The 13,005-nt window shown below is 40.0% G+C and overlaps 2 protein-coding genes across 5 annotated transcripts in view; both read left to right on the plus strand.

Annotated features, from left to right (window-relative positions):
* Positions 1-3,107: 3,107 nt before the first annotated feature.
* On the plus strand, positions 3,108-8,170 carry slc35c1 (solute carrier family 35 member C1). 3 transcript variants are annotated; one of them, XM_077023106.1, is made up of 3 exons: positions 3,108-3,142; positions 4,195-4,706; positions 5,541-8,170. In XM_077023106.1, the coding sequence occupies exons 2-3, from the start codon at positions 4,226-4,228 to the stop codon at positions 6,119-6,121; spliced, it is 1,062 nt and encodes a 353-aa protein (XP_076879221.1). In that variant the 5' UTR covers positions 3,108-3,142; positions 4,195-4,225; the 3' UTR covers positions 6,122-8,170. The 3 variants fall into 3 exon arrangements, with proteins under 3 accessions (XP_076879221.1, XP_076879224.1, XP_076879223.1); XM_077023109.1 differs by lacking the exon at positions 3,108-3,142 and adding an exon at positions 3,332-3,488; XM_077023108.1 differs by lacking the exon at positions 3,108-3,142 and having other exon boundaries at positions 3,978-4,706.
* Positions 8,171-10,019: 1,849 nt separating this feature from the next.
* The window catches only part of mapk8ip1b (mitogen-activated protein kinase 8 interacting protein 1b), a 36,229-nt gene continuing 33,243 nt past the window's right edge, over positions 10,020-13,005 (plus strand). The window contains exons 1-3 of one of the 2 annotated variants that reach the window (XM_077023110.1): positions 10,020-10,172; positions 10,418-10,478; positions 10,557-10,762. In XM_077023110.1, the coding sequence (XP_076879225.1) occupies positions 10,659-10,762 (104 nt within the window). In that variant the 5' untranslated portion in view covers positions 10,020-10,172; positions 10,418-10,478; positions 10,557-10,658. The other variant, XM_077023111.1, reaches the window with a different exon arrangement.

The following is a 13,005-nucleotide window of genomic DNA, read 5'->3' on the forward strand; positions in this document are numbered from 1 at the left end:
ATGTAGAAGCCATGTAAACTGAAAAACAAGGGGTGTGGCTAATCATTCTGAACCCTCCACTTTGAAGCTAGAAGGCTGAACCTCTTGGGGAAGGAGCAAATATGGAAATTCAGTGAAATTATCCCTCCCATACGTGTGGTGGCCTTTAGAAAATGTCTGTTGTGTTTCATGCAAACTGAATGCCTTGTTTTATCTCATGTTTTCTGATGTAGGCAGTCCACATGAAACTGGCTGGGTTATCAACATTTTACAATTTGTGGGGTTGTACACAAAATACATGTGGTATTGTAAGTTGCCAGGCACTCCAAATACATGTGTAACTGAGGTATGTGCATTACTCAGTTCAAAGGGACATAAGCTGTTTCTGGGTGTTCTTTGGGTCTGTTTCTGGGTGTTCTTTTATTACCCTGCCCTCACGTATCACATGCCATCATATATCACCAATGCTCTTAATCATATCATTATTTGAAATATTAACATTTGTAGAGATGATTTTTTTAATGAAAAAACCAAGACAACTTGTTGTACACCAATACACACATAGTGTCCTCTTAAAAGCAACTTCAAAACATCTACCCACAATCCACTTTATCAGAATCAGCTACATCATTCACTGGATTCTTTATGTGGCACCTATGTTTGTTTCAGGGGACTACACACACAGCCTAGGCTACTAGTAGTTAATTTCTGACCACAGAACTAGTACTAAGTAGATATTACTTGAATCCCATACCATTGGCATGACACTGTAGTTGTACTGGGTGCTGCACTGTTATGATTGTATTAGGCATAGTTTTTCATGTCATTATGTTTCTAGTAGGGGTGTGACGAGATCTTGCGAGATGTAACTCAGCGATATTTCTCGTCGCGTTAAATATCTGTCTCGCGGGATTTGTGATCTAGGAAGCAGCCAAAATGACGTCGGAAAATACAGGTATTACTATTGAAGGTGCACCCGCCATTTTCAAATCGTTTGTTTGGCAGCATTTTGGATACCCGCCGGAAATGATAAATGGCAAGAGAGTGACTGATAAGACACGGACCATATGCAAACATTGTATGAAAATAATGCCATACACCGCGGTTAATACGAGCACGATGCAGAGACATTTACAGCACCACCACAGCTCAGTACTCAAATCAACACATCTTACTTGAACAGAGGTAGCAGGGACAGAAAGACACGCTTTGGCAAGTTGAGACAGCAAAGAATTTCGGGAGCAGTGTGGCGATGTTAATATGCTAATATATGGACATGCTAATATTATTAAAAATGAACATGGCAGTGTAGTTGCAGCAAATTCAGTGACATACTTGGCCAGGCTCTGTTTGCACTATTTGCACTCTGTATTGATAGAGAAGAACTTTTTGTTTTGCACATAATACAGTGAGTCCCCGCTTAACGGCGGATCTGGTTAACGACGGACCAGAGTTACGACCGACTTTTTTTATTTCGCACGGAGGAGCAGTGGCAGCACAGTGGAGTTGTGTGGAGTGTTGTGTACGATAAGCTGAGGCAGCGCAGCCTCCACCGCAGCCCTTCTCGGCAACACGATCACTCTTTCTCACGCTGTACGCACGAGAACATTGTTCGTTTTTTATCTGTACTGTATTTACGATCAAAGCGTATCTAAATTTAGGGTCATGTTTAACGACGAAAACTGCTTTACGACGGACTTTTCAGTCTCTAACCCCGTCGTTAAGCGGGGACTCACTGTAATATTGTTTGCGCTTGATAGAAGGGGAAATATTTTATTTGAACTTTTATTAAATTTTTATATTTTAATTTCAATTTGTAGCGGAAGAAGTTTATTAAAAGTCCATGCTTAATGTTAAGAGTTATAATAAAGCATTTCAAAATGCATGTGCAACTCGGTTAAATAAAAGTCTGTTGTCCAGTCATATAATTTGTTATTTTAGTTTTCTTAAAATCTCGTCTCGTTCTCGTGAACCCAATATCGTGTCTCGTGAGCTGAGTGTATCGTCACACCCCTAGTATCTACTGGGTAGAGCTGCCTGTCACCAGGGTTGCCAGTTCCTACAAAAATATCCCGCACAAAGTCAGTGTAAAACCCTCCCCTCAGAAGCCTAAACTAGCCCAAAGTTGTTGACCGGGGGGTGAGTGTAAAATGGAGACAAATTAAGTATTATATCGCGATCGATTCTTAGGGCATACTCACACTAGGCTCTGTGATCCGGGCCCGGGCACGGTTGCCTGCCGAAGCACGGTTCGTTTGGCTAGTGTGAGCGCTCCAACCGTGCCCGGGCCCGCTTGAAGAGGTGGGCCAGGGCACGATTCATGTGGACTCGGGCACGGTTCGTTTCTAGTGTGAGCGCTATCCGTGCCCGGGCCCGCTTGGTGCCTCGTCTGATTGGTTCATTTCGCTGGAACTCAAACATGACGTCAGTGATGCGACGCTCACGTTAAACAGTCATAGCGGCAAAGCGATTAGCAGACAATCGTTGTGTTAAATTATCAATAAATCTGTGCTTGCACCGTGTTTCTGCACTCCCAAAACGACTCCAAAAATACAATAAAAAGAGAATCGTGAACTCCATAGTGTTGTGCGAGCGAGCTTTTTTTCCAAATAAAGCGGCGTTGTGATGACGTAAGCGTGCTCGGGCCGGGTTGCTGAAGCCAATGTGAGTGCAGGCCGGAGGGGGAGTGGGGAGGGGGGATAACCGGGCCCCAGCACGGAACCAGCAAACCGTGCCTAGTGTGAGTACGCCCTTAGTGTTGACTTGTAACTCCCGCGGTAGCCCAACTCAAAAGTAGCCCAAAAAACCGCACCCCGCGACCCCAGAATTTTTTTTACCCGCGACAGGATTTTCAAACAAGCCCAATTTGGCGTGAAAACCGTGAACCTGGCAACTCTGCCTGTCACGCAAGAATATCCAGCCAACACTGGTTCTGTATTGTGGATCTGATGAGCCACACCCTGGGGAGTATTGTCTTCATTACACTGCGTGATTACATAACACCTGACACATTACATTGTACACACTTCCTTTTGTCAACTACCTGTCTCCATTCCAGATGGCCTACATTTTTTTCTTGTGATGTCATTGACCTGGTCTTCTTTTTTCTGCCATTCCCGATTAAAGGTCGCCACAGCGGACCAAACTCCTCCATCTGGCCCTGGTGATTTTATTTATTTTTACTATTTTTTAATTATTATTATTATGCATTCTACTACTTACGTCAGTTTCAGAACCTTTAAGAACTGATTCTAACTAACTCTACATGGCCTTCCAACACGGATACCAAGATAATGTTTATATTTTTCTGTGGTACACCTTGATAAAGAAAGCGTTTTGCATACGTGGCGTATTTTACACGTGACGATTTAGGAAATTCAATTTCTAATAGTGATAAGGTTCGTCTACCTGACTAGTGGTTGAAGGAGGAGTTAAGAAAACATACTTCCTCGTTTTGCCGTTGAATAGGTCAGGAACACGCGCCATCGATGAGTAAATAATTTATTAAGGTAATTACCTATTTCTGACAAGTTGTACCTCTTTGAAATAATCTTGCTTCATAGTAGAAGCATAGTTGAGTTACAGTTGTTTTTCTTTGTACTATAATAATAACACGACACATGTAAGCCTATAGCCTAGGTCATATGACTTCATATAACGTGCTTTATTTAACTTTCCTTTCCCTTTATTCTTTATATTGTTGTAGTATGCTTTGTGTAACTTGTGTAAAATGGGAAATGTGATATCGATGAGTAGGCTAATAGGCTACCACTTTAAGATATCAAGCTTCTAGACCCGGAAAGTGTCATGCGCTGTTTTAGTGTACGTTCAAGTAACGCAGATGTCAGTTTGTGCTGCGCACATTTCTTTATTGTCCTTTTTAAAACCCCCAGTGTGGCTTTTATTAAAGTACTTTCTAAACATTTTAACAACTGTAACGTATATGACGTTACTATATTATTATTAGGTGGCGACATGTAAATGGTTGGTTACTGGAAATAAATACTGCGATCATTGTCATAATTTTACGAATGCATTTGATTGCGCAGATTGTGCTTTACTTGAACGCACCTTTGTGTCATCAGTTCACTGATACGGGTTTCGGGTATGTTGGATGTGGGCTGTAGTTACTTCGTAATGTTACATTTCTAAGGACCTTCGGTTGGTCTTTACGCTTCTTGTCCTTTCTGTTGTCTCTCTTTTAACAATGAACAGGACACAGCTGAAGAGATCGAGGATTTTAAGAATGGCGCTGACTGATGCAGATGCAATGGACCAAGATAAAAAAGGGGAGCCATTTATCCTACGTGCTGTAAAGATAGCGCTGGTAGTGACGATCTACTGGTTTGTTTCAATAACCATGGTGTTCCTCAATAACTATCTGCTGGACAGCAAGGATCTGGACGCCCCTCTTTTTGTAACGTTCTTTCAGTGTGTCATAAGCGTCTGTCTATGTTGGCTTATGAACATTTTCTCCAAACTGTGGCCAGGGGTCGTGGATTTCCCGTCTATAAAACTGGACCTAAAAGTTTCCCGAGAGGTTTTACCCCTGTCTGTCGTATTTATCACTATGATCACCTTTAACAACTTGTGCCTGAAGAACGTGGGAGTCGCCTTCTACACTGTCGGGCGCTCACTTAGCACGGTTTTTAATGTCATATTGTCTTACTTTATTCTCAAGCAAACTACTTCTTTTTACGCACTGCTGTGTTGTGGAGTCATTTTAGGTAAGTTGTTTTACTTTCTACGTTTCATGTGTGGGCTGTGGAATAGCAACTGAAGTGGTTTTTAAACTATCAACAGCAACCCAACAATGAAATCATTGCACCCAACATCAGCAACTAAAAATATGTAAAATGTATATGTAAAATGCAAGAGCCCTGCAAAGAAGTTAATTGATAATCTTAGGTAGGCAAGGATGAATGTCAAACCCAGAAGCATAGTAGCATTGATAAGCTTTTTTGCCTGAAGAAAAAGAGCTACAGAGGATCATGAATAAGTCTGTAAGGAAATGGATATTCATTGTCATGCTATCTTAGTAGAGTGGCATGGTATGTGAGAGGGTTGCAGGAGAGACTGCTGGCAAGATCAGTTGAGGAATTTAAATGTGTTCAGGCAAGTCACAAGGTGATTTTTTTAGGGTCAAAGGACACAGTGATTAAGGGGCTTGAATTAGATGATTCATAGAAGGTAATTATTAAGGTCACATCACCAGGGAGGTGAGTTATTACTAGATTATGTCTGAGCCGAGCTAGGGGAGGCAAGGTGAACTACAGGAACTTTGCAAGGAAACGGGTCTATGGCTAGGATGGGAGAATTTAGAGAAACGGGCAAGAGTTGAGGACAATGTTGAATAAAAATTTTGCTTAGAAATTCTGAGAATATGCAGTGGGAGAATGTGTTTTGTGTATATTAAGTTGTCAGAGGTGCTCACAGGACTCATATCTAAGTCTGCCACATCCATGCTTGTTGAATTACTCTGCATTTAATATGATTCACTGCACTATAAGGGCATCAGTTTATCAGCATAACTGTAAGCCTGTCTGATTCTTCTTCCCCAGGAGGTTTCTGGCTTGGTGTGGATCAGGAGGGTGTAGCAGGCTCCCTCTCCTGGTCTGGAGTCATTTTCGGAGTTATCGCCAGTGCCAGCGTCTCCCTGAATGCCATCTACACAAAGAAGGTGATGCCGGTGGTGGATGGAAGCATTTGGAAGCTCTCCTACTACAACAACCTCAACGCCTGCGTCCTTTTCCTACCGCTCATCCTCGTTTTCGGAGAGCTGGGCCGCTTGACTGGGTTCAGTGGTCTGTGGAATTTGCATTTCTGGGGCATGATGATCGCAGGTGGTGTGTTTGGCTTTGCCATTGGCTATGTAACGGGTCTCCAGATCAAGTACACCAGTCCGTTAACACACAACGTATCAGGCACGGCTAAAGCCTGTGCTCAGACTGTGCTGGCTGTAGCATACTATGCCACTAGCAAGAGCCTGCTGTGGTGGACCAGTAACCTGATGGTTCTCACTGGGTCATTTGCCTACACATGGGTCAAAGGCATGGAGATGAAAAAGATTCAGGTTCCTGAGGAATCATCATCATCATCATTAACCGAAGAGAAGCAGAGTAAAGCAGACTCAGGGGTATAAATCAGTTTCAGACAGAAGCTGGATATGAAGACCAATGTTACTGGGATGATGTTTTAAATTAACTTTATTACTGGGGATACTTGGGAAAGAACATTATCTTTTGAACATGCAATTTTTATTATGGAAAAGTTCATAGTTTATATAGTGGCTGTGTGTACTTGTGTGTGTGTGTGTGTGTGTACATGATGAAAGTCCTCTCGGGTATGTGAAGTTTGAACAAGACATTTTTAAACATTCTTTGTTGTACCATTTGGAGAAAAATTAAGACTGGACAAATAGATTGTAAATGAAAGAACAATATGTTTTCTGGCACTATTAACTGTTCAGCTTTTACAAAGAAACACCACTGAGCAAAACGCTTAACATGCTGTGGTTTGTTTCAGAATGATCATTAATGCATGTTAGATATAGAAGATGCAAGAACTGTAGTTTGGACTTCAGGGCCATATGCTTAAGTGTTTATTTTAGACTTTAGATGTGATTAAAAGATTAAATAAGGGAGCAGAGTAGAGAACAGCTGTGATTGTGGGACACTAAATCTTTTAAGTACTTTCACGTGATTATCTAATTTGTGAAACATGCTTCATTGTAAGTGTTATATTAGTGACTTTCTCATCTGCTGTTTACTTTAGAGCCGAGACAAGATAGCACACTGGCCTTGACAGGCAGTAGATGTATGATAGTTCAGCAGATGTAGATTTCCCACTCTGAAGTTTCTTGTGAGTTTGAGCTCTCCGTACAGCTGACCTTCTTGATCAGGGTTGTTTTGACTCCTTGAAGGAGATCAGGCATATTTCGCACCATCTCTGCAGTTGAAGAAGTGTATACACTACAGATGACCGTAAGGTTTCTGTTAGTCTTGAACGTATGACTAATTTGTGTTTTCCGCTCTGTGAGATCAAATAACTTGAGGTATTTATATGATTATTTTTTTTGTGTGTTGTGGGTTTTTTCTTTGTGTAGGTATTCTTTATAGTATATGTGAGAGGGAGTCAAAATCCTCTCCGGAATTATGGCCAGTAGAAATGCTATGCTTTGAGACACAAAACGAATGTCCTTCGACAGAGCGGACCATTGTCACGTTTACATTGAGGTAATAATCAGTAGGGACACAGAAAACTAACAACCAACCTTAAAAAGTTATAGAATAAATTTCTATGGGTTCACCACTGGCATGGCCTCAACAGTGTATTATAAATATATTATAGCACAAACATCCCACTGCTTAACTGACCATGTAGGTAGGCATAAGGAGACATGATACCAGCAGTCCAGCCACCTGTCAACTGCTGCCCCATTTATTTCCTGGAATGGCTTAACAGCTTTTTAAAACGTCCTGACAATGACTTGTTGCTTCATAAATTTACCACTGAACATAATAATGTGTGTTCACGTTCTCCATTGGCATTTATTCTCTGATCATTAAAATGCTCCTGTGAGTACTCATATTAATTAGTTATACTTAATGTTAATAGCTACATAGCTACAACTACACACATCTCATCACAATTTAAATTCTGGCAGCCTTTTACTGAATTTTGTGTGTTATGTTTTTTTTTTACACATCTTAAACTTCTGCTTTTAGTGTGGACAGACCCCTTTTCAATGTATACACATGGTGTCTAAGTCATCAGCATTAAAGCATTGTCAAGCAGGGTATTTATAAAGAAATTCAAGAGATTTGGGGTCAGCATTCCTGTTCCAGTGTGTCTAAGCCCAGCAGAGAGATGAGTATTTCATATTTATCATCACTAGGTGGCAGGAGTGAGCTAACTGGCTCGAATCGTTTGACAGTGCAAGATTTTGCTGCAATACTTCTAATCCAGAAAACATGTTCCTTTAAAAAAATGCATTAAGTTTATGATGTTGTTTATTCTTAACTATCTGGGCTATTTCAGTAATGTTTCTACATTTTTGTCAGTACATGATGTATGAGATCTCTTGTATACTGTGCTAATTGCTTTGGTATCATATTGTTCCAGTACTTGTTCTCAAATAAGGACAAAGTGTCATTATTCCAAAACAATAAATCACATATTCTCAAAAGTACCCAAAAACAAAAGTGACAGATTAGCTACTTTTACATTTTTAAACTAAAATTCTTTATAGCTTAAGGATCTATGTGTCAAAACACAGAACTACAAGTAAAATGCATTTCTGTTCATTCATGTTACCCTCACAGTCATACAGGAAACCAGAGTACACAAGCAGGAGACCAACCCCTGCTCAGGTTTGCTTGGCAAGTTTATTTTTGCATCGTGGGAATGGGATGGAAGTACTCTAATTTCATTACTAAATTAGACTGTTTCATAGTTTTTATAGCCAAATGGTGTCCATGACACTGGAACTGTGTGGTGATGCATGTCTGTGTTTGTGTAGGTAGTAGCAGGTTTTATTTTGATAGGAGCAAGGAAATCTTGATAAATCATAGACGGTCCAGTATTTCTGCTAATTCCTCTGACCACCAGGCATGTTGGCTTGTTAGTTTCTAACGGACACAAATAAACTGTTCAACCTGTGTGTGATAGAACTCTCAGGTTCGTCATGTGTAGACCCACAAACCAGGCCACTCGAACACTACACATTTCAGGATGAAGGATAATTTTATAATGGCATTTCCAGCACATGTACTTTTACATTCACTTTAAAGAGAATATAATTCGCCTCTAACACATCTGGCTGTATATTCTGACTCTTAAGATACCCAACAGCAAATATTTTGACTAATGCTGTTTATGTTGTCGAATTCTACTTACTTATATTTTACAAAATTACTTCTGGCTTTTCTTCTGCTGTATAATCTATGCAATTAAATATTTTTTCATTTGGGTTTTTTTGTAGTACAACACACTTTGACATTATAGTACGAGTGATGTGGTCTGTGGCATGAGATTGTAGATTCATCCTTGATGCCTCCTGGCCTTGTGGGGCAGTCTGCACAACAGGACTCCCATTGCCACATTAACAACAATAATTAGAGTCTGTTCCATATCTCCACAAAATGGTAAAGCATACTTCCAGTCAGATGATGAGTGTTTCCTATACCTTATTAACAATGATTATTATGTATTATTACTAAATGTACATTTATAATCAGCTTTATTATCTGTGGAGAAATCAATTCTTGTAAACAGTCCACTAATTGAAATAAGCCCTATGTGGAAAAAAGAATTAGGATGCATTTGCTTGTGTGTGTGTGTGTGTGTCTGCATAAAAGTCAAAATCAACACCTCCATTCTGCTGGATAATTTTGCACACTGGCACAGTAATGGTGGGCATATCCAGGTGTACCCGGTTGGGTCCAGAAACAGCTGCCCCTCTAATAACACTGCACTTCCTGCTGGGACAGGAACCAATGACAGAGGGTCATAACACATTGGGAGAGGATTTGTTAATATCATATCTCGTAATGGTATTTTGGCATTTTTATCAAAAATTTTTTTATGTGTTACATAACAATACCTGGCAAACCCTGTTATGAAAATCTAGGCTTTTATAAGGCACTCATGAGTTATCTGGCCAAAATATGTGAATGTCATTGGTTAAATATTCAATAAATCCTGTTTTTTTTTTTTTGTCATCTATGTTTTTGTGTTTCTGTGTTCATCACAGTATCCTATCCTATGAGCTGCAGTGTACACACTCTACACACATTTATAATAATGATCCTCAATAACCATGTATATAATATATACAACAGCTTAAAAGAAATTTCATCTTAATTGTGTTTTATAAAGATAATCAATACAGGCCATAAATAGGAGAAGCTTGGCTACAGAAGAGCACTGTACGAGGATGTATTCATGATTAAATAAATGTGTCAGTATTTAATAAGAAGAACTGGGGACCCTCAATTTGGAACGCCCATCTGGACTGTACCAAAGCTGCCTTTGGGCACATTGGTTACCTGCGGGCCACAGTTAGCAGGCTATGAATGGAAATTTAGATGTAAGTGTGGTTACCAGGACGGCAAAACCACACATTTAAACCTATTTTATACAAAACAAAGGCAAGACGGAAGGACCAGACCTCAGAAGGAAGCAAGTACAAAGTAAGCACCTGGTTAAAAGTGGAAACAAACGCTTTGCACTGAACAAAATGTTAGTTGCCACTGATACGTATTAAGATTCTGTGATAACCGTGATTTGAAGAGTTGGTTTCACTTGATTTTGCGTGTAGGTTGTTTTAGTAGCATGTTATTAAGTATTTTAAACAGCATAAGTAGCCAGCTACGTGAAACCCTCTTGGGCTACTAGTAACATCCTTAAAAAGATTTTATTAAACGTGTCATTTCAGTTTAATGAATATGCATGAATAAGGCGGAAGTCCATCAACACGTAGTGTGCGGAACAGTGGAGTAAGTACTTCAATCTGTTGGATTCATGACTGCATTGTTTGGCCGTGTGAATCAAGTGTACCGTTTCTGACTGCACAGCTGCTGGGTTAGAAGGGAAGGCGGCGTAGGTGATACCTGCCCCTCCCGTCGGCTTATCGCAGCATCGCCCTACCACTTTCCCTGGAACTGCTTCTGTGGCAAATGAATGAAAAGAGGGAAGGTATGGCGGATCGAGAAAAGCGAAAACCCTTACCGTCTCCACCACCTTCCCGAGGACTGCGGGTTGAGTCTCCCGCCACTTTCAGGTAAGTGTTTTTATTGAAAATACCTGTGTTTGTTTACATTAGTCTCTGTTAGTGACTGTATGGGGACATAGGGCTCGCGCCGGTCATCAGATGTCGCCGCTCTCTGCTGCCAATGCACCGGAGATGATGATGATGATGATGATGCTTGTTGAAAGATACCGGTCATAAGGATTTATTCTTTCTAATATCAGTGTTTAGAAAATACAGGCTAACCTGGGGATTATGTTGTTTGTCAGCTCTGCAAAATATAGACCATATGGGCGTGCCTTTCCTTGTGGACCGCACCATCCGAGACTAAAAAAACAACTTTGAAAGGGCTTTAAAATGGATATAATTCTTAGAATATTAATTTAATTATTAATCAAGTGGCTAATTACAAAGAAAACGTCATACGTATAAGAGAATATAATGGTTAGTAAGAATATTAGGCTACCATCAAAACTATTTAAAGACAACAAAATTGTTATTGTCAAAATATAACCGGCTGGAATATTGAGAGGCCCGAGTAGACTGCGCAGAAATCGCACTGTTCCGAGTAAACCCGAGCAGTTATGGTATTTGTTTATTTTGCTATTTATCTATAGCCTACTATCGAAATGTAACCGAATGGCAGATTATCGCTTAAGCCCTATTCTATCTGAATTGTTTTATCAGGGACGTTTGTAATGAAAGATGTGTTGTATTTTCTGAGGTTGCTTTGATCGTTTATTTTTTTATCCGTTATCCTTAAGACGTTTGTCTATTTTATTATATTAGAAGTTTACATTTATATTAGTTTAGCAGTGTTACATCTAGTAAGTAATGATTATAGCCTACTTGTAGCTGCGATTATAATCGCCCCTTATCGCTTATCTCTTATGTCGCTTATTTACTTTTCCCCCTTTGCTACTCTAGATTTACCATCCATCGTGATTCAGTACACTTTCTGTTAGTTCTCCGCTGTTAGAGACTAAATACGGTAGTATCAGTGGTCAAAAATCTTTTTTTTTTTTCAACACGAAGCCGTATCAGCTTGGATAATCACTGAGATTTGGATCCAGTGATCAGCCCTGAGTTAGGTGACAGACAGGCAGTTTGGCCATTAATGTAAAACACAGACATGGCACAAATACAGTCATCTTTAATAGAAGAAATGACCCCAGTACCGCAGGAATGTAAACTTCAGTCCCATCTGAAAAGGGCTAGGCTGGCTACCCAGAACTGTACCCCCTCCACCAATGTCTTCTGTCCTGCAAAAGCACAAACCTGTATGGTATAAATCCTGATAATGTTTTACCTAATACAACCTAATAGTGTGGTTCACGGAGGAATTACACACAAGGGTCAGATGTTTTCCAGAAAATAACATACTGAAAAATAATATTAATATCCCCTGCTGCCCAAATCTGTAGTCTTGGTGCACTAATATATGCTGAAGTGCTTGATTCAGAGTGCTCCACACCCTGGCTGCCACCCAAGGCTTAGCTTCTGCTTAGCACCCTGTATATGGATTTCTCAGCAGTCGGGCTGAAAGAAGCTGGTTGCACACACAGGAACAAAACTGCTCCCATTCCACCATATAATAACCAGAACGCATATCATACTGCATAGATATATCTTTACCTTCATATGGTATCTTCTGTATGAGGTTATTTGAAGGATGCTCTAGTGTACTACAGTTTGCCAAACTCTTGCTAATAAGCAGGGATTTCTGTAGCTGATTTTATTTACAGTAAGAACATTGTTTAGAAATGATGATATTGAAGTCATCCAGGGCCTTAAAATCAGGGTATTTATAGAATTGGCTTTTACTCCTCGCATTCTGAGACGACCGCGAGCCAGAAAGGTACAGATATTTCTTTATGTTGTACATGCATTCACAGTTGTGGATTTGATGTAAATTAATACAACCAAATACATTTACAGTTACATTTTCAATATTCGGCCTATATTATTATCAAGAGTGTTTGTGTTTGGGTCTGTTGGCCAATCAGCATCAAACCCATAACCTTAGCTTTTCTAGCACCTGATTAAACCAGATTTACTAGGGGAGCTATAAGATCTTTCTTTTCCTTTTTTTTGAAACCCTTTTTGCTTCATTAAAACCTGTTAAGGCACAAAATGAACCTAAAATCAGCAAAACTGGAGCCAATCAGTACACTGGAGCCATATGGAAAGTAGCAGTCTGTAGAGCCTTCACTGTGCTGCTAGGAAACTGGCTCTAGTCATGAGTACTGGGTGAGATCCTGTGGGTTTATCCTGAA

The sequence above is a fragment of the Brachyhypopomus gauderio genome, chromosome 12 (assembly GCF_052324685.1).
Source record: "Brachyhypopomus gauderio isolate BG-103 chromosome 12, BGAUD_0.2, whole genome shotgun sequence".
NCBI lineage: Eukaryota > Metazoa > Chordata > Actinopteri > Gymnotiformes > Hypopomidae > Brachyhypopomus > Brachyhypopomus gauderio.